This window comes from Mobula birostris, chromosome 10, assembly GCF_030028105.1.
Source record: "Mobula birostris isolate sMobBir1 chromosome 10, sMobBir1.hap1, whole genome shotgun sequence".
Taxonomy (NCBI): Eukaryota; Metazoa; Chordata; class Chondrichthyes; order Myliobatiformes; family Myliobatidae; genus Mobula; species Mobula birostris.
This window is the reverse complement of record NC_092379.1, coordinates 52,006,614-52,025,932: the sequence shown is the minus strand read 5'-3', so window position 1 is coordinate 52,025,932 and position 19,319 is coordinate 52,006,614. Positions and strand designations below refer to the sequence as shown.

At 45.5% G+C, this 19,319-nt stretch overlaps 1 protein-coding gene across 1 annotated transcript; it reads right to left on the bottom strand.

Moving 5' to 3' along the window:
• Positions 1-634: 634 nt before the first annotated feature.
• Positions 635-18,089, bottom strand: LOC140203997 (uncharacterized). Its single transcript, XM_072270217.1, has 3 exons — positions 17,970-18,089; positions 5,499-7,536; positions 635-2,504 (listed from the first exon to the last, which is right to left on the bottom strand). The coding sequence occupies exons 2-3, from the start codon at positions 6,701-6,703 to the stop codon at positions 2,078-2,080; spliced, it is 1,632 nt and encodes a 543-aa protein (XP_072126318.1). The 5' UTR covers positions 6,704-7,536; positions 17,970-18,089; the 3' UTR covers positions 635-2,077.
• Positions 18,090-19,319: the final 1,230 nt, after the last annotated feature.

Sequence of the window (19,319 nt, the reverse complement as noted above, 5' to 3'; positions counted from 1 at the left end):
GAGTCTCTTGTTTATCACTAGGTACAACTAAGATTTCTTTCTGTGCATGTTAGGTACCCCTAAATTGGGTGTTGGGTTTAATATTCCTGATCTGTGACAAATCAGTTTTGTTTTAAAATGAGTCTGGGTTCCTTAAAGCCTCTGCAATACACACACGGTGCATGGGAGAGAGTATTCAGCCTAGGTGGTCCCTGTTACTGTTTCTCCTCCACCCCAGCCTCCTCCAATCTCACTCAGTCCAATATTGTTTTTTACTGGTACAGCCTGCCCAGCCATTCAGCACAGACATTTGGATACTTGACACTTTAATGTTTTCCGGCATTATAGTTTCCATATTTTCTGAACAAACAGCACATTCGGAATTCAGAGGTGCAAAGGGGCTTGGGAATTCTCACAAATACGAGAAAATCTGGCAGATGCTGGAAACCCAAAGCAACACACACAAAATGCTGGAGGAGCTCAGCAGGCCAGGCAGCATCTATGGAAAAGAGTAAACTGTCAATGTTTCCCGCCCAGACCATCTTTTCGAGTGAATATGCCTCTTTGCTCGCTATTTTGAATATTACTTATTATTTTGAAGTTTGCTTGCTCTTTTGCAACTTAGCCACAGATAAACGCTGTCTGGTTCAGCTGTATCTATATATGGCTTGAATGATAATTCCACTTGACTTGATTTGATAAATTCCATAATTATTTGGATGGAAGTCAGGGTAGAATGAAGAATGTAATGAAGAACACCGGTGCGTAACTGTTTAACTTGGGGAGGCTGATGCATGGGCAGCCACCACACGGTCCTTGACAGATCAGGTTGGGATACTGGGGGCTCAGGGTGCAGTGGCTGGAGTGCAAAATGACTGGGGACCTTTCATAATTGTACTACGCGGAAATGTTCCACCAACCTGCTCCGGAAACGCCTGGCTTATTGGCCCAAAACTCACATTAGTACCACAGATTTTGCCTATCAATAAAAACCACAAAAATGTCAATGATATATAGGGGGGTTTCGTCTCTTATGTTACTGCGTAGGCTAAGTAAAATGGCTTCTCTCTTATGTTATACTGGGGAATGCTTCTTTGGTATGTTAAATGCTGAGGAAGTCTCTAGCTAGACATTTGCTTGGGTTAATACAGATAGCAGGGTGCTACTAGCCAGTGGGTGTTCATGTGTCCTTTTTTCCGGATGATAATGCTGTCTGATATGACTGGGAATGGGGTTTTTGGCGGGGGGGAGTCGGAGGAGCGACGGCGGATGTGCGGAAAGGCTCTGGTCAATCACTTTGGGTGGTCCCGAGCCGTGGGTCGACAGGATCCGGGTGGTTGGCAGGAATTGATTGAGCTCCAACGATTGTGCACGAAGAACTTGGGATTTGATATGTCCGGCTCCTTTTTTTTCCATTACTTCCTTTTCTGTATGGAATTTATATTAATTTCATAGACAGTAATATCTATAAAGTGTACTTGGTAAAACGCACTGGGTGTGCCGGCTGATGATTGATGATTGGGATTGAGTCCGGCGGCAGTGGTGCAACAATCGATTCAGTGGCAGGTGCTGGGCGGGATTTCTCCTCGACATATACGAGCCAATATAGCTGAGCGTTACAGATATCTTCTGTCAAATATCTAACTTCTGAAGAGTCTAATACGTGTATTAATTAGACAAAACACAATGTGCTTAAGACCAATAAAATTTATTGGGCACTGGTAAGGGACATTAAAAATCATCATCAGAAAGATGCCAGGCTGGGAAAGAATCCCCGGTCCAGTCCTGGATATAATCCTTTGGAGCAATTATAGTGGAATCCAGCTCCTACAGTCACTTGTGGACTCACTGGTGATTCCACAGACTAACTGACTGAGTGAATCTCTCCCCCCACTTGGAGTAGGTGAACACCCTCTCTCCAGTATCAATTTGCTGGTTTGACATAATCCTCTGTAACTGAGTGAAACCCTTCCCATTGTGAAGGGGAAGGTCTCAATAGTGTGTAATTAGCTTGTCAGACCTAGTGAATCCTTACTCACACACGAGACAGTCAAGCAGCTTCTCAGCAGCGTGAACTAGGCGATGTACCATTAACATGTCAAGCTGAATGCATCCCTTCCCACACTGAGCAGGCAGACAGTTTCTCCATGGAGTGAACATGCTGGTGTCTAGACAGGGTAGATGAATTGGAATATGCCTTCCCACATACAGGGCAGGTGAAGGGCCTTTCCCCGGTGTGACTGCGCCGATGAATTTCCAGATGAGACGGGTAATAGAACGCCTTGCCACATTCCCCACATTTCCATCGTTTCTCCTTGGGGTAGTGGCTCTGCGATCTCGACAGTCCAGATGCTTGGCTGAAGCCTTCTCCACACTCGGAACCTGAGAACAGTTTCTCCCCGCTGTGAATGATGCTGTTCACTCCCACGTCCAAAGGTTGCTGGTGTTCTGACCTTGCTGGGCTGAGTGACTCTGGCTGATCTTGGCGCCTGGTTTGGATCAATCTTCCTCTTGTTGCTAGCACCCTGCGAAACAGGTTTAGAGCAGGAGAAGGGAGAAGAAAAATAAAATACAAAGATGAGCCCATGAACACTACCTCACTGCCCCTCTTTTCCACTCTATTTCTTTTCTAAGAGCAATTTTATGTCTTGCACTGAACTGCTGCTCCAAAACAACAAATTTTAGGAGATGCATTCAGTGGCCATTTTATTAAGTACACCTGCTCATTAATGCAAATATATAATCATATGGCAGGAACTCAATGCATAAAAGCAGGAACTAAAAAATCATTAAAGCATGCAGACATGGTCAAGGGATTCAGTTGTTATTCAGACCAAATATCAGAATGGGGAAGAAATGTGATCTAAGTGTCTTTGACTGTAAAATGATTGCTGGTGCTGGATAGGATTGTTTGAGTATCTCAGGAACTGCTGGTCTCCTGTGATTTTCACATACAACAGTCTCAAGAGTTTACAGAGAATGTGCAAGAAATTTAAAAAAAAAAATCCAGTGACTGGCTGTTCTGTGAGTGAAAAAACGATAGAGGACAGAGGAGGCTGGCTAGACTGGTTGAAACTGACAGGAAGGCGACAGTAACTCAAATAATCACACATTACAACAGTGGTGTGCAGAAGAGCATCTCTGAATGCACAACACATCGATTCTTGAAGTGGATGGGCTACAGCAGCAGAAGACAACAAACATAATAAAGTGGTCACTTTATTAAGTCGAGGAAAACTTTATACTGAGTGTATATAAAATTTTGAAAGCCATTCATAGGGTAGTTTGAGTGTTTTCCCTGGGGTGAAATCCTCAAATACTAGGAGTCAAGACACAAGAGTCTGGGGATGCTGGAAATCTGAAGCAACACACAAAGGAGCTGGAGGAACTCAGCAGGTCAGGCAGCATCTGTGCAGAGAAATGGAGACATCAATGTTTTGGGTGGACATTCTCTCTTCTCCCCTCTCCCACTGGGCAGAAGATACAAAAGACTGAGACCACATACAGTTGCAAGAAAATGTTTGTGAACCCTTTGCAATTACCTAGTTTTCTACATTAATTACTCATAAAATGTGATCAGATCTTCATCTCAGTCACAAGAGTAGAAAAACACAATCTGGCTAAATGAATAACACACAAGCAATTGTACTTTTCGTGTTTTTATTGAACACATTGATTAATCATTCACAGTCCAGGCTGGAAAAAGTATGTGAACCCTTGTACTTAATAACTGATAGAACCTTCATCAAATGTTTCCTGTAGCTGCTGATTAAACTTGCACAACAGCAAGGAAGAATTTTAGACCAATCTTCCATACAAACCTGTTTCAGTTCATCAATATCTCTGGGATACTTTGCATGAACAGCCCTCTTCAGCCATGCCACAGCATCTCAATTGGGTTAAGGTCTGGATTCTGACGTGGCCATTGCAAGATACAAATGTTCTTCTTTTTAAACCATTCTTTTGATGATTTACTCTTGTGTCGCATCATTTTCTTGTTTCATCATGCAACTTCTATTCAGCTTCAGGTGACAGTCTGCTACCCTGACACTCTCCTGTAAAATGTCTTGATACAATTTTGAATTCATTGTTTCCTCAACAATTGCAAGCTGTCCAGGCCCTGAGGCAACAAAGCAGCCCCAAACCGTGATGCTCCTTCCACTATGCTTCACAGTTGGAATGAGGTTTTGGTGTTGGTGTTCCTCCAAGCATAGCAGTGTGTATTTCTTCCAAAAAGTTCGACTTTTGTCTAATCTGTCCTGAGAATGATGTCCCAGATGCATCGCACAACATCAAGGTGGTCTTTTGAAAACTTGAGATGTGCAACAATATCTTTTTTTTTTGGAGAGCAGTGGTTTCCTCCATGAACACCATTCTTGTTCAGTGTTTTTCTGATAGTGGCTACCTGAACAAAGACTAGAGCAAGTTCTAGAGATTTCTACAGGTCTTTTTCACCTCTTTCAACATGGCACACTGTGCACTTGGCATGATCTTTGTAGGACGCCCACTCCTAGGGAGAGTAGCAACAGTACTGAATTTCCTCCATTTGTGGACAATTTCTCTTACTACAGACTCAGGTCTTAAGCAGTGGTTTTGTAGCCCTTTTCAGCTTCATGCATCTCTACAATTCTTCTTCTAAACGTCCTCTGAAAGTTGTTTTGATCGAGGCATGGTGCACATAAAAAAGATCTTTCTTGAGAAGAGCAGACTCTTGTCAGTAACCTGACTTTGTGGGTCTCTCTTAAAAAAAAATAAATCAGGCAGGGACCTCTACAACCCACACCTCCAATCTGATCTCATTTTTGGGACAGCTGACTCCAAATGGCTTTTGTCGAAAGCATTACCCTTGAGGTTCACACTCATCTTTAAATCCAGACTCTGATTGTTGAAATGGTGTACTCGGTATTGATGAGAAGTACAATTATTTGTGTGTATTAGTTTAGACGGATTGTGTTTGTCTATTATTCGTCATAGAAGACGATCAGACCACATTTTATGAGTAATTAGTGCAGAAAACCAGGTCATTGAAAGGGTACAAAAACTTTTTCTTGCAGCTGTACCACGAGGCTCAAGGACAGCTTCTACCTTGCTGTATTAAGACTATTAAATGATTCTCTAGTATGATAAGAAGGACTCTTGACCTTACAAGCTACCTCGTGATGATCCGGTACTTGTGTGCCCACCAGAAAGACCATGTCATGCATAACTCAGGATTCAAGGAGGGTGAGTCTGTGTGTGCACAAGCACATGCTCTTTCCCGTCCCTTCAGCTTGTCTGCATCCGCTCAAAACTTCTTCACACAGAACAGATTTCTTTATAACTAATTTATTTATTATAATGTACCTGCAGTTCCAGGGGAAACAACCCAAACGTGCCCAGTAACCAGGGTCCAAACCTGGATGTGATCAACAGCAGCAATAACTGCAGAATCAGTTCCTGCAGTCACTTGTGAACTCACCGCTGTGTCAGAAGCTGCCCTGTTTAAATGCCCCACCTACGCACCACACATTTAAACTTACCCTTCACCGTGAGCTCGTCGATGTCTCCAAAGGTGAGATGACCAAGCGAAGTTCTTCCCACATTCGGGGCAGGTGAACGGCTTCTCCCCGGTGTGAACTCGCTGGTGCCTCAGGAGCTCAGTCGACCGGGTGAAACTCTTGCCGCACTCGGAGCAGGTGAAGGGCCTCTCTCCGGTGTGAGTCCGCTGGTGCATCAGAAGCTCGAACGATCGCGTGAACCCCTTCCCGCACTCGGAACAAGTAAAGGGCCTCTCCCTGGTGTGAATTCGTTGGTGCATCTGAAGGTCGCACGACCGAGTGAACCCCTTCCCGCACTCGGCGCAGGTGAAGGGCCTCTCCGCAGTGTGAATTCGCTGGTGTGTCAGAAGGCCAGATGACCGAGTGTACCCCTTCCCACACTCTGAGCAGGTGAACGGCCTCTCCCCAGTGTGAACCCGCTGGTGAGCCAGCAACTTGGATGACTGGGTGAACTCCTTCCCACACTCGGAGCAGGTGAACAGTCTCTTCTGAGTGTGAATTTGCTGGTGTATCTGTAAGCTGGATGACTGAGCGAATCCCTTCCCACACTCAGAGCAGGTGAATGTCCTCTCCCTGGTGTGAACCTGCTGGTGTGTCAGTAGGCTGGATGACTTAGCAAATCCCTTGCCACACCGACGACAGACGAATGGCTGCTCTCCATTGTGAATTCGTTGGTGCCTCTGAAGGTCAGACGACCGAGTGAATCCCTTCCCACACTCGGAGCAGATGAACGGCCTCTCCCCGGTGTGGACTCTCTGGTGTATCAGTAGCTGGGACGACTGAGTGAATCTCTTGCCACACTGATGGCAGCAGAAAGGCTGCTCCCCGGTGTGAATTCGTTGGTGAGTCTGAAGGTTAGACGACTGAGTGAACCCCTTGCCACACTCAGAGCAGATGAACGGCCGTTCCCCGGTGTGAATTCGCTGGTGTATCAGGAGCTGAGAGGACTGAGTGAACCTCTTGCCACACTGACGGCAGCAGAAAGGCTGCTCCCCGGTGTGGATTCGTTGGTGTGTCTGAAGGCTGGATGACTGAGTGAACCCCTTCCCGCATTCAGGGCAGATGAACGGCCGCTCCCCGGTGTGGACGCGCTGGTGACTCTGCAGGCTGAAGGAATGCTTGAAAGCCTTCCCGCAGTGGGAGCAGGTGAACGCCCTCTCCTCAGCGGTAAATGGCTGATGGCTCATCAGGTCACCGGGTCACTTCAACCTTTCCCGGGGCTGGACATGCAAGGAAGTCAGATGACCAAAGGAACCCCCTCCCAAAACGAGAGCAGGAGAATGGCCTGTCCCCAGTATGAACTCGCTGGTGTATTGCCAAGTGGGCTGAGGGAATGAAGCCTTTCCTGCATGCAGAGTTGGTGAAGGGCTTCTCCCCAGTGTGAACTTGCTGGCGTCTCATCAGGTCGGATGACTGAATGAGTCCATTCATGCACCTGAAGCAGGGTGACAATGTTTCCCCAGGACCTCAGTGATCAGTCAGTAAAAAGATGACCGAATTAATTACTTTCCTCAAATGGAAATAGGTGGAAAGAACTTTTGAATATTCTCAGGGAAATGGATCAAGTTTATCTCAGTCAAAAGAAGGAATGTTTCCTGGTGCAGAAACAAGGATGTGGTGAACACGTTCCCAGTCACAGATCAGGTGAGCTCACCTCCCCCAGCATGTCACACACGGTCTCTCGTTGCAGTGGGTGTTCCTTTCCCAATCTGCACTGGAGTGATCACTGCCCGCTCCTTCACAGGCTGGAAGAAGTTACATGGTTTTTCGGCAACTGGTTCCTGACCTCACTTTAGCAGTTTCTCTCATCGCCGCTGAGGACATCGTCTCCCCAGCTGTGTCACGCTCGGTGGCCTGAAACAGCCCTCACTGCCTAGGGTCTGAAGTGAAACAAACCAGCATCTCTCCTTCCACATTCACAGGCCGATGATATTCAGGTGCTGGGGAGCTGAGTGGGGTGTAGACCTGATGTGATATTCCGTCTGAGATACCCAGTCGCAATTCCTCCACCTTTGATGTCCTGTAAAAAGTTACAAAAATCATCAATAAGTACAGGGTAGTGACTCAGAACTGATCACTTTAATCTCCTGGGTGGGCTGTGATTCAGTTGGTAGCTCTCTAACTACGACACTGTAATTGTGACATTAAAGAGAACTTTGGATAGGTACATTGATGAGAGGGGTAGGGAGGACTATGGTTCAGATAGGGGTGAATGGCAGCTGCCATATACTAGATGGGCTGAAGGGCCTGTTACCATGCTGTAGTGCTCTAGGATTTTCCTGCCTCTAGGTCAGGATCAGGGGCTTGTGTCCAGTTCCAGAGACTTGAGCACAAGACTGGGCAGAGAGGTCAATTAGTTCCCATTCAGATCACAGATCACTGCATAAAGATTAGAAATCCCTGACACAAACTTTTGAAACTCTCTGTCGAGATCGCAATGGAGTGGAGTCATTGAATAGACTGTGGATTCCAGTTAATTGGGACCAGTATATTTTGCTCCAAATAAGCGGCTGCCCAAATTAGCCGAGATTTCATGGAAATAGTTAAAAAGGAGTGAACAATGACAAACTACTATTTTACTGAGTAACAAATTATGTATGTAAATGAAATGTAGAACACTACCAAAGCTACTACAGTACTACAAAACTGTATATTAGTTCCTAATAGTTATCAACAGAAGAATTCATCTGGTGGACAATGCCGTGTTCTTTCGATTTAACTGTAAATGAACAAACTGAGCACAGACACCCAGTGCAGAGAATGGATGGTCTTCATACAATACTTTCAACAATTACTGTACATTCTCCAAATCTTAACTTTCATTGCAACATTCAAGACGATTATTCATACCTTCAATGTTTCATAGTTCCTAACTTGTTGAAGTAGTGAAATTATTTAATTTGAAATCACTGCTTTTTGAAGATACACGTATGCAACTACACTATTTAAAAACTTGTTGCTGTAAGTGCGGTGTAGTGACTAAGGGCCACACAAGTGCACATGACCGAAGCAAATTAGAGACTGATCAGCAACAGTCTCCTGTCCCAATTAAACAGCATATTGTCCCAAATAAATGAAGGGAATCCTGACTATTTTCTCAATTATTTTTTATTCTTTCAGAGTTGTTCCAAATAAGCAGCTGCCCCTATCAACCAATGGCCCAACTAACAGGAATCCACTGTATTCACGAGTGATATCAAAGGACCTTTGGGCCGTTAAGAGAGCCGAGGAAGTGGACTTCTGCACTACAAATTCCAACACGGAAACCAGCCTGATGATGAACAAGTAATCTGTTAATCATTAGAGAAACAAAATTATTGGCCAGACATGAGGTACTGATCTCCAGCTCAAGTCCCAAACATCGTAATGGAACTGCAGTGCTTCAGTGGCATGCACCAAGATGGCGAGGGCATTGGTGCAACTTGGTGCAGTGAGGTCTGGCCCCTCTACCTGTTCACAGGCAAGAATGAGGCACCCAACACCACCGCTGGCTATGCTATGGTAGCAGAAAAGCAAGGATGTGATGGTAAGTGGCTATATTTCATTGGGACTGAGCAGATTTGGTATGTCAGCAAACCCTCTAGAAAACTTCTATAGATACACCGTGGAGAACACTCTAACTAGTTGCATAACCATCTGGTAATGGAGGGGCCACTGCACAGGATTGGAGAAAAACTTCAGGATGTTGTAAACTCAGCCAGCTCCATCAAAGGCACCAGCCTTCCCATCATCGAGGACATCTTCAAAAGGTGGTGCTTGAAAAAGTTGCCATCCATCATTAAGGGCACCCACCACCCACAGAATGGTGTGAAGAATCCAATGAGCAACAGATCTGTGGGTGAGATGCCTTGTTGATGAGTGAGGTCACAGGAGAATGGCCAGACTGATTCAAGCTGACTGGAAGGTGACAGTAACTCAAATAATCACACGTTACAATGGTGGTGTGCAGAAGAGCATCTCTGAATACACAACACATTGCACTTTGAAGTGGATGTACTACAGTAGCAGAAGACCGTGAACGTACACTCAGTGGCCACTGAGTGTATGTTACCTGCTCGCTGTGTAAACGTAAATTTGCTGTATCAAATAACGACAGCACAAAAAGATTGTTACTTATCTTTTCAACCATTTATTTCTTCAAGCTCAGCCAGCGAGTGAACTTGGACCCAACATCAGGGAGAGACCTTTTCTCTCCTCGGCGGTGCAACAAGTTCACTGCCTGATGTCAGAATTGTTAGAAGTTATAAGGCCACCGATATAAAAGAACAATCAGTTTGATAACCATTCCGGCCAAGTCAATGGATTATTGATACAGAGAACAATCAGTTTGATAGACACTCCAGCCACCTTAATTAAAGAAAGGAATGTCCTACCTTTCTCTCATCCTCTCATATCCCTTTTGCCAATCACCTGTCCAGCTCTTGGCTCCATCCCTCTCCCTCCTGTCTTCTCCTATCATTTTGTATCTCCCCCTCCCCCTCTCAAATCTCTTACTAGCTCTTCCTTCAGTTAGTCCTGACGAAGGGTCGTGGCCCGAAATGTCGACTGTACCTCTTCCTATAGATGCTGCCTGGCCTGTTGCGTTCACCAGCAACTTTGGTGTGTGTTGCTTGAATTTCCAGCATCTGCAGAATTCCTCGTGTTAATGTCCTACCTGGTTTGTTGGAGCCACAACTTAATTACAAAGAAAAGAACATACATCAAAATTGTGCTTTAATTAAGAAAGGAATGTTCTGTCTAATTTCCATCAGGTACTGCTTTTTGTCAAAATCAGAAGTTTGTGAAAAGCCCAGAGACATCTTATGTGGATCTGGACGAACCCTAACCCTATCTTGCTCCAAAGAAAGCAGCTGTGAGACATTATTCAAACACACTGCAGTCACAGACATAGTCAGTACCGAATCCATTGTTTACAGGGATCTGAAAATCACCCATTCGCTTACACTTTATCAGCTGTACCTGTACATTCCCTTTCAGAGACTCATGTACAAAGCTCCCAGGTCTTTCTGAACACCCTCACTCTGAATCTGTAGTCATTTAAAAAGTAATCTACTGTTCTACTTATTTCACTGAAATGAATGAGTTCATTAAAGCCAGAGTCATAGACTTCTCCATGTGATTTTTCATTTGCCCTATTCCCACCCTCCAGGGGTAGCACCTCTGGTGAAAGGGGTTTGTTGTGAGCATTTCAGGGCAGCTCACTCACCTCTGGTCCCCACTGCACTGGACACTCAGCTCTCACTTGTGGCTCCAAGTAGCTGTTTGCATGCGACAGTGCTACTCACCAATACACCAATCTGACAGGCCAGCTAAAGTAGATGACGATAGCTGGTGAGCCTCATGCCACGGTGAGATAGGGACATGCTTGTCCTAGCAGGCAAGGACAGCTCCAGCGGACTATGCAGATGAGATCAACAGAGAGATCCAACAGTCCGGAAGGCAGTTCTGCAACACGAGGGCACGACAAGGCATGGAAGTCACGGTCATTCATTGCGACCAAGGAAGACCCCAGTTGTGATGACTTCTCGTACCGCTGGACCCAGACTTAGAGTTGGAGTCCAAGAATGAAACTGTCCCAGTGCAACGTATTTTCCACTTTAAAAAAAACCCCTCTGGCACAGGTTCCACTGTCATCGTTGGATAAAACGGAGAGCCAGTCTCACCCATACGTATCCCATCTCTGCACAGGAAGACGGAGGGTATTTCTGGTAAGGTAGTAGGGGTTTCCCATTGGATGGCCACGCACTCTCTGGGGTTGGTTTTACCTCCTTTACTTCTCATGAGTGCAAGACAATGTTGGTTACCGCAGGTCTGCCCCACTAGCCAGCTGCTCGGTAGCCATGGAGCTGGGCTTATTGTGCACCGTGTTGCAGCCGGCATCAGCGGCGGTGTGTGCCGCGCGATCCAATGGTCGGCGGGCAATTGTCTCGGATGTTTTTGTTGTGATCATGAGATCCTGTTGGACATTGGTAATGTAGAATACTGTAAGTCCGATTCACCGGTCCATTGGCGAGACCGACGGCAGGGAGCCCGGTAACCTTATTTGTAGTGCGCAGACCAGTCGTCATTCATGCAACGGGGCAGCAACCTGCAGCCACCAGAGATGGCTGAGTGCCGCTGGATTCTGACTGAATCGCAGACCGTCCTCTCCCATCAGTGCTGCTCTCTAGTGTTCGCTCGGTGGAAGACAAGCTGGATTGCATTTGTCTGCGGCTGCACTGTGTGATATCAGAAACTGCTGCGGGCTTGATCTTGCAGAAACATGGCTCCAGGCCAACATCCATGCACCATCAATCTACAGGTCATGATGCTCGGGGACTTGGGCTATATTTTTACATAACAATTTTTTGCTAACAGTACATTTCTCTTGCTATACTGTCTGTGCTGTGTACTGTGTGTGAGTGTGGTTGTATGTTTTGCACCTCGCTCCCAGAGGAACACTGTCTCATTTGGCTATATTCAGACTGTATGGCTACTCATGGCTGTATGGTTGAATGACACTTGAACTTCTTGTTCTCACACACACCATCATCCAGTTCTGCACCGTCAGTGAATATGGATACAAGACACTGGGCCCCAGATCACTGATCATGGCTTGTGAACGTCTGCATCAATCCTTACAGCTTCCTAACCTGGGAGTAAACAGTTTATCCCTCATCTTTCCATCCATTTATATTACACAATCCTTAATTCACACCAGTGTACTATCGCCAGCCCCTTGAAATTTTTGTTTGATTTTCTTTTAGAGATACAGCAGATTAACAAGCCCTTCCGGCCCACCGAATCTGTGCTGCCCAATTACACCCCGGTGACCAATTAATCTTCTAAACTGTTTGGAAACTGAAGCATCCAAAGGAAACCTACGTGGTGACGGGGGAAACCCACGTGGCCATGGGGGAAACCTACAACCTCCTACAGACAGTGGCAGGAATTGAACCCATTACCAATACCAGTTCCAGGGTGCCAACACCACAGACGACCCTAACGGCAGCTCTCATTGAAAACGATGGCAAACAGCAAATCTTCTTGTTTTAGACTGCTACGGCTGAGAGCTATAACTGTATCTATGATGTGTGCAGTCACTGATGAAGTTCTAATGTGATTGATCTAGATCGGACCGTGGCCAGCACACTGTCCCTTTAAGAGGGCGCTGGCAAATGAGGGCTCATCATGATGGTCTGGTGGTGCATTAAAAAAAAGATTTTCAACCCCCAATACCAACTATCTTGCTGGCAAACGTACAGCCTCTGGTACAGCTGGGGTGTGGTATCAGAGGGACATTAGGAACACAAGCATCCTTTGTTTTATGGAACTTTGGTTAACCCCTTCCATGCCAGATGCAGTGATTCGAAAAGACGAGTTCACAACACATTGTCAAGATAGGATGATCAAGTCTCTCAAAAGCAGAGGAGGAGGTGCATGCCTCGTGATCAACTCCTTGTGGTGTACTAACGTGTTGGTGACGTCCCAATATTGCTCACCTGACCGGGGATATCTCACAATTAAGTGCCGGTCATTTTACCTCCATGGGAGATTTCACCAATCATATTGGTAGCGGTGTACGTTCTACCTCACACCAATATCAAACAAGCTCTAGATGATCTGAGCAATGGGATCAACATGCACAAAACAGCGCACCCTGAAGCCTTCATCATCATTCTGGGGGCTTTTAACCAGGCCAGCTTGATAAAATCATTAAATATTTATCAACAAATCACCTGTAGTACCAGAGGAAACAACACACTGGACCACTGTTACACTAAGTTCAAGAGTGCCTACCATGCTATTCCACGTCCACACTTTGGTAATTCGATCACCTGGCTGTACTCCTTCTCCCTGAGTATAGGCAGTCGTGAGGTATGGACTAGAGAGGCACAGTAGTGCTTACAGGACTGGACTGTGTTCAGGGATTATCTTCGAGAGCCTGGATGAGTATACTGCAGTTGTCACTGACTTCATTAAGACCTATGTGGATGAGTGTGTGCTTACAAATACTTACCGTACATTCCCAAACCAAAAGCCGTGGATGAACCAGGAGGTTCATAGTCTACTCAGGGCTAAATCTGTGACATTTGAGTCTGGTGAACCAGGTCTGTACAAGAAAACCAGGTATAACTTGCAGGAGGCTATTTCAAGAGCCAAGAAACAATTCCAGGGGAGGTTGGAGGTGACATCAGATGCACATCAACTCTGGCAGGGTTTGCAGGACATTATTTCCTAACAAAGCAAAACAGCAGAAAAATTTCACTACCAGATGAGCTCAATGCCTTTTATGCTCGCTTTGAAAGGGAGAATACAACCACAGACATGAGGATCCCTGCAGCATCTGACAACCCTCTGATCTCTGTCTTGGAGGCCGACGTCAGGCTGTCTTCCAAGAGGGTGAACCTTCACAATGCAGCAGGAGTACCTGGTAAGGCTCTGGAAATCTGTGCAAACCAACTGGCGGCAGTATTTAAAGACAATTTCCATCCCTCATTGCCACAGCTGGAAGCTCCCACCCACTTCAAAAGGCTAACAATCATAGTAGTGCCCAAGAAGAGCAGCATGAGGGGGCTTAATGACTATTGTCCAGTGGCAGCCACATCTACGGTGATGAAATGCTTTCAGAGGTTGGTCATGACTAGACTGAACTCCTAGCTCAGCAAGGACCTGGACCCACTGCAGTTTTCCTTTCGCCGCAATAAGTCTACAGCAGACACAATCTCAGTGAGTCTCCAGGAGGCTTAGATCACCTGGATAATGCAATACCTATGCCAGGATGCTGTTTATTGACCAGGGCTCAGCAATTAACAGCATCATTCCTACAGGTCTGATCGCAAAGCTACAGAACCTGGGCCTCTGTACCTCCCTCTGCAACTGGATCCTCCACTTCCTAACCGGAAGACCACAATCTGTGCGGATTGGAAATAACATATCCACCTCACTGACAATTAACACTGATACACCACAAGGGTGTGTACTTAGCCCACTGCTCTACTCTCTCTATACTCACCATGTGAGTAGGCATAGCTCAAAAAGCATCTATAAATTTGCTGATGATACAGCCATTGTTGGCAGAATTTCAGATGGTGATGAAAGGGCATACAGGAGCGAGATATACCAGTTAGTTGAGTGGTGTTACAGAAACAACCTTGCACTCAACGTCAGCAAGACTAAACAGATGATTGTGGACTTCAGGAAGGGTAGGATGAGGGAACATAAGCCAACCCTCACAGAGGGATCAGAAGTGGAGAGAGTGAGGAGTTTCAAGTTCCTGGGTGTCAATATCTCCAAGGACCTAACCTGGATGCAACATATCGATGGAGCTATAAAGAAGGCAAGACGGTGGCTATATTTCATTTGGAGTTTGAGGAGATTTGGTTTGTCAACTAAAACACTCAAAAACCCCTACAAAAGCACTGTTGAGAGGATTTTGACTGGTTGCATCCCTGTCTGCTATGGGGTGGGGCGGGGGTGACTGCACAAGATCAAAATAGCTTGCAGAAACTTGTAAAATTAGTCAGCTCCATCATGGGTACCAACCTCCATAGTATCCAAGACATCTTCAAGGAGCGAAACCTTAGGATGGCACTTGTCCATCATTAAGCATTCCCAAGACATGCCCTGTTTGCTGTTACCGTTGGGAAGGAGGTACAGAAACTTGTAGACACACACTCAGCAGTTCAGGAACAGCTTCTTCACCTCCGCCATCCGATTTCTAAATGGTCATTGAACCCTTGAACACTACCTCACTACTTTTTTATTTCTGTTATTTTGCACTACTTATCTTAACTTAACTATTTATATAGGCATCCGTTAGTCTCGTGAGACCATGGATTTGCGCCCTGGAAGGTTTCCAGGGCGCAGGCCTGGGCAAGGTTGTATGGAAGACCAGCAGTTGCCCATGCTGCAAGTCTCCCCTCTCCACGACACCAAAGTTGTCCAAGGGAAGGGCATTAGGACCCAAACAGCTTGGCACCAGTGTCGTCACAGAGCAATGTGGGGTTAAGTGCCTTGCTCAAGGCACCATATGCTGCCTCAGCCAAGGCTCGAACTAGTGGCCTTCAGGTCACCAGACGAACGCCTTAACCACTTGGCCACGCACCAACACAACTACTTATAATACAGGTGTCCCCCGCTTTTCGAACGTTTGCTTTACAAAACCTCACTGTTATTAAAGACCTACATTAGTTCCCTGTATTCGCTAACAGAAGGTGTTTTCACTGTTACGAAAAAAATCAGAGCATGATAAAAAATCAGAGCACGATAAAAGGCAGCACGTGCCCCGAGTAGCCGCTCTCCCCCAGATTCGGAACGGCATTGCTTAAACACCAGCCTGTGAGCAGCCGTTTGCAAGATGAGTTCTAAGGTATCGGAAAAGCCTGAAAGAGCTCGTAAGGGTGTTACACTTAACGTAAAACTAGATATAATTAAGCGTTTTGATCATGGTGAACGAAGTAAGGACACCGTGAAGTTGGCTTGTGGAAGCTGACGAAGGTGATGTTGAAGAGGTTTTGGTATCTCATGACCAAGAACTGATAGATGAAGAGCTGATGCAATTGGAAGAGGAAAGAATAACAATCGAAACCAAATGCAGTACCAAAATGAACATGAAACAACTGCGTTAGATTTTTGCTGCAATGATAAAGTACGACTTTAATTTTGAAAGGGTATGTTGGTTTAGGAGATATTTGCAGGATGGTTTGAGTCCTTACAAAGAACTGTATGATAGAAAAATGCATGAGGCTCAGCAGTCAAGCAAGCCTTCCACATCAGCCACAGCAGACGACGAACCTCGACCTTCGACATCGAGGCGGGCAGTCATAGGAGAAGATGAGCTGCCTGCTCTAATGGAAACAGGCGACGATGAGATGCAACCCAGTGTCCCACCATCCCAACCCGCAGGCCACATACAGATACCGACCCGTGACGCATGCAGGAGTACAGCAGTAGCTGGGAGGCACACAGCACATCTTTAAGAAAACAGCTGAAATAAACATGCTAATAAATTACGTGTCGGGCAGCACCTAATTAACTAGCATGTTTATTTTGGATTTTTTCTTAAAGATGTGCTGTGTGCCTCCCAGCTACCACTGTACCCCTGCATGCTTCGCGGATTAGTATCGGGTCGCTGCCCGGAGGGTGGGGGCCACTGCACCACCCAAACTCCGACGACTCAGTCTAACACACCATCATCAGTGTGCTCGGTGCTGTCTTCCCAATTCCAGTAAGTGATACTACACTGTACATACATTATTTCTACTTTATATAGGCTGTGTATTTTTATGTGTTACTTGGTATGATTTGGCAGCTTCATAGCTGAAAGGCTATTGGAGAGAGTGTTTTTGCCAACAGCGCTTGCGTGAGGTTTTCTGCCGACAGCGCTTGCATGAGATTTTCGCTTCAGAGAACAGTGCCGGCAATGATTGTGGAAAAGTATTTCTACTTTATATAGACTGTGTATTTATCATATCATTCCTGCTTTTACTATATGTTACTGTTATTTTAGGTTTTATGTGTTATTTGGCAGGATTTGGTAGGTTATTTTTGGGTCTGCGAACGCTCACAAAATTTTCCCTTATAAATAAATCGTAATTGTTTCTTCACTTTACGACATTTCAGCTTACAAACCGTTTCATAGGAGCGGATGGTGGGGGAATCCTGTGTATACATACACATACATATACACACTATATACGCACACACTCCTAAAATAAGTTTTTCTCTATATTTATTTATCACGTATTTCATTGTACTGCTGCTGTAAGGTTAACAAATTTGATGACATATGCCCGTGATATCAAATCTGATTCAAATTCAGATCACTAGTGCTGTAATAGTGTTACTCTGACCACGACACTATCAAGCTGCCCTAATGTTCTTTCATAACTTTGTGTAGTATCTTTCAAAGTTCTTCTCAATGTGCAAATACGCTATATCCACCCTTTTCTATCTTGCTAATTACAACACCAACAAATCTAAAAAGTATCAATCATCATTCTCTAGTCATAAATCTTTGCTGGAGTCATAGAGATACAGCACAGAGGAAGGCCCTTTTTACCCAAATACAACTCAACTACTGTATATACACTACATCTATATTAATTCTGTTTTATTCTGCCCTGATTTTATGAGGAGAAAAACTAGATTTTTTTTATTTACTAGGAATGTAACTCAGTTGTTCTTTATCCGGTCTGAGTTCCAGGTTCGGTCGCTGGATGCCCAGATTTGGGTATGGAGCAGTCTAGAAATCTCACCACCGGTATACTCATGCGGGGCTGCAGGAACAATGGCCGCCCAGTTCCCCACAATTCCATGCAGACAAGGAACCGCTCTACCCGACAGATACGCATGAATATTCCAGGCCCGCTGGCGGCTCTGGGCGGAGAGTCGCAGAGCAGGCGTTATGGGATGGGGAGTGGGGAGAGTTTATCCTCACCGGGGGACTCGCGATGATTCCGGGACCCTTACCTCTTCTCACCCCGTCGGGGACTGCACCGTGATCTGGATTAAACCCGCGGCCCGACGCTTAGCTCCAAACCACCGCCGAACTCGTGTGAGAACCGAACGGTACCACTGATGCCATTAGTGGCGTCACGTCCGATGTCACGCACATGCGCCCTAGCAATGTCCCTTCTATAAACTGCTTGCAAACTGCCTTTGAAATAGCGCTCGTCATTGTTTTACGGCTTCCTCGCTGCTTTATGGCCTTCATAAAGACCTTTATTGTCACCAAGACCTTCTCATAGCCCTTTGTAGCTCTCCTAAGTCCGTTCTACATCTCCTACCTAGCTACCTGCCTGACCCTTGCTTTCGAAATCTTAAGTAAGCTTCTCTCTTCCTCTTATGTTCCATATCACGTCAACCATAGTTCCTTCACCCTACCATCCTGTCCCTACCTCAATGGGACCATCCTATCCAGAACCCCCTGCAAATGTTCCCTAAAAAAAACCTCCACGTTTCTGTGATTTATGCTCCCCAATTCCTGCCTAATAGCGTCATAATTCCCCTCCCCCAATTAAATCCTTTCCCTACATCTGTGCAGACACAGTGATAAACCTTGTTTTGCAGGGCATTCATACAGATCATATCAAAACATCATTACATTGAGACAGTAAAGAGAACATCAAGAATGGAATGAAGAATATAAAGGGATTATAAGAGTTCCAGAGAAAACACTGGGTAAGGAGACAATACTTTAAGATGCAAGGAGGGAAGGACAAGGTAGATTGTGAGGATATCTTTATCACACAAGAGGTCTGTTCACTCATTTCATTACAGAGGGATACAAGCTGTCCTTGCATCTGCTGGGCATTATTTCAGGTTTTTGTATTTTCTACCTGAAGGGGGAAGAGAGATTGTCTGCTGTGGGTGGGGTCTTCGATTATGTTGGCTGCTTTTCTGAGGCATGAGAAGTGTAGACAGATTCCATGGAGGGGAGGCTGATTTTTGTAATAGATCGAGCAGTGTTCACAACTCTGCAATCTCTTGTGGACTTGGACAGAACAGTTGCCATTTAAAACAATGCATCTGCAGAAGATGCTTTCTATGGTGCATCTGTAAAAATCGGTGAGCCTCATTTGGGACACACTGAATTTCCTTAGTCTTCTGAGGAAGTAGAAGCACTGGTGTGTTGTCTTGATCGTAGTGTATATCTGGTTGGACTGGGGCAAGCTGTAGATGATGTTTCAGAGGACATTAGAAGAGAATTGTAGAGATGCATGAATCTGAAAAAGGCTACAAAGGCATTTCTTAAGACCTGAGTCCATAGTAAGAGAAATAGTCCACAAATGGAGGAAATTCAGTACTGTTGCTACTCTC

Coding starts and splice junctions, on each gene's coding strand:
- LOC140203997 (XM_072270217.1), bottom strand. CDS start 6,703: ATGAGCCATCAGCCATTTACCGCTGAGGAGAGGGCGTTCACCTGCTCC. Junction 2,505..5,498: donor CGACGAGCTCACGGTGAAGG/GTAAGTTTAAAT, acceptor CCTGTTTCGCAG/GGTGCTAGCAACAAGAGGAA.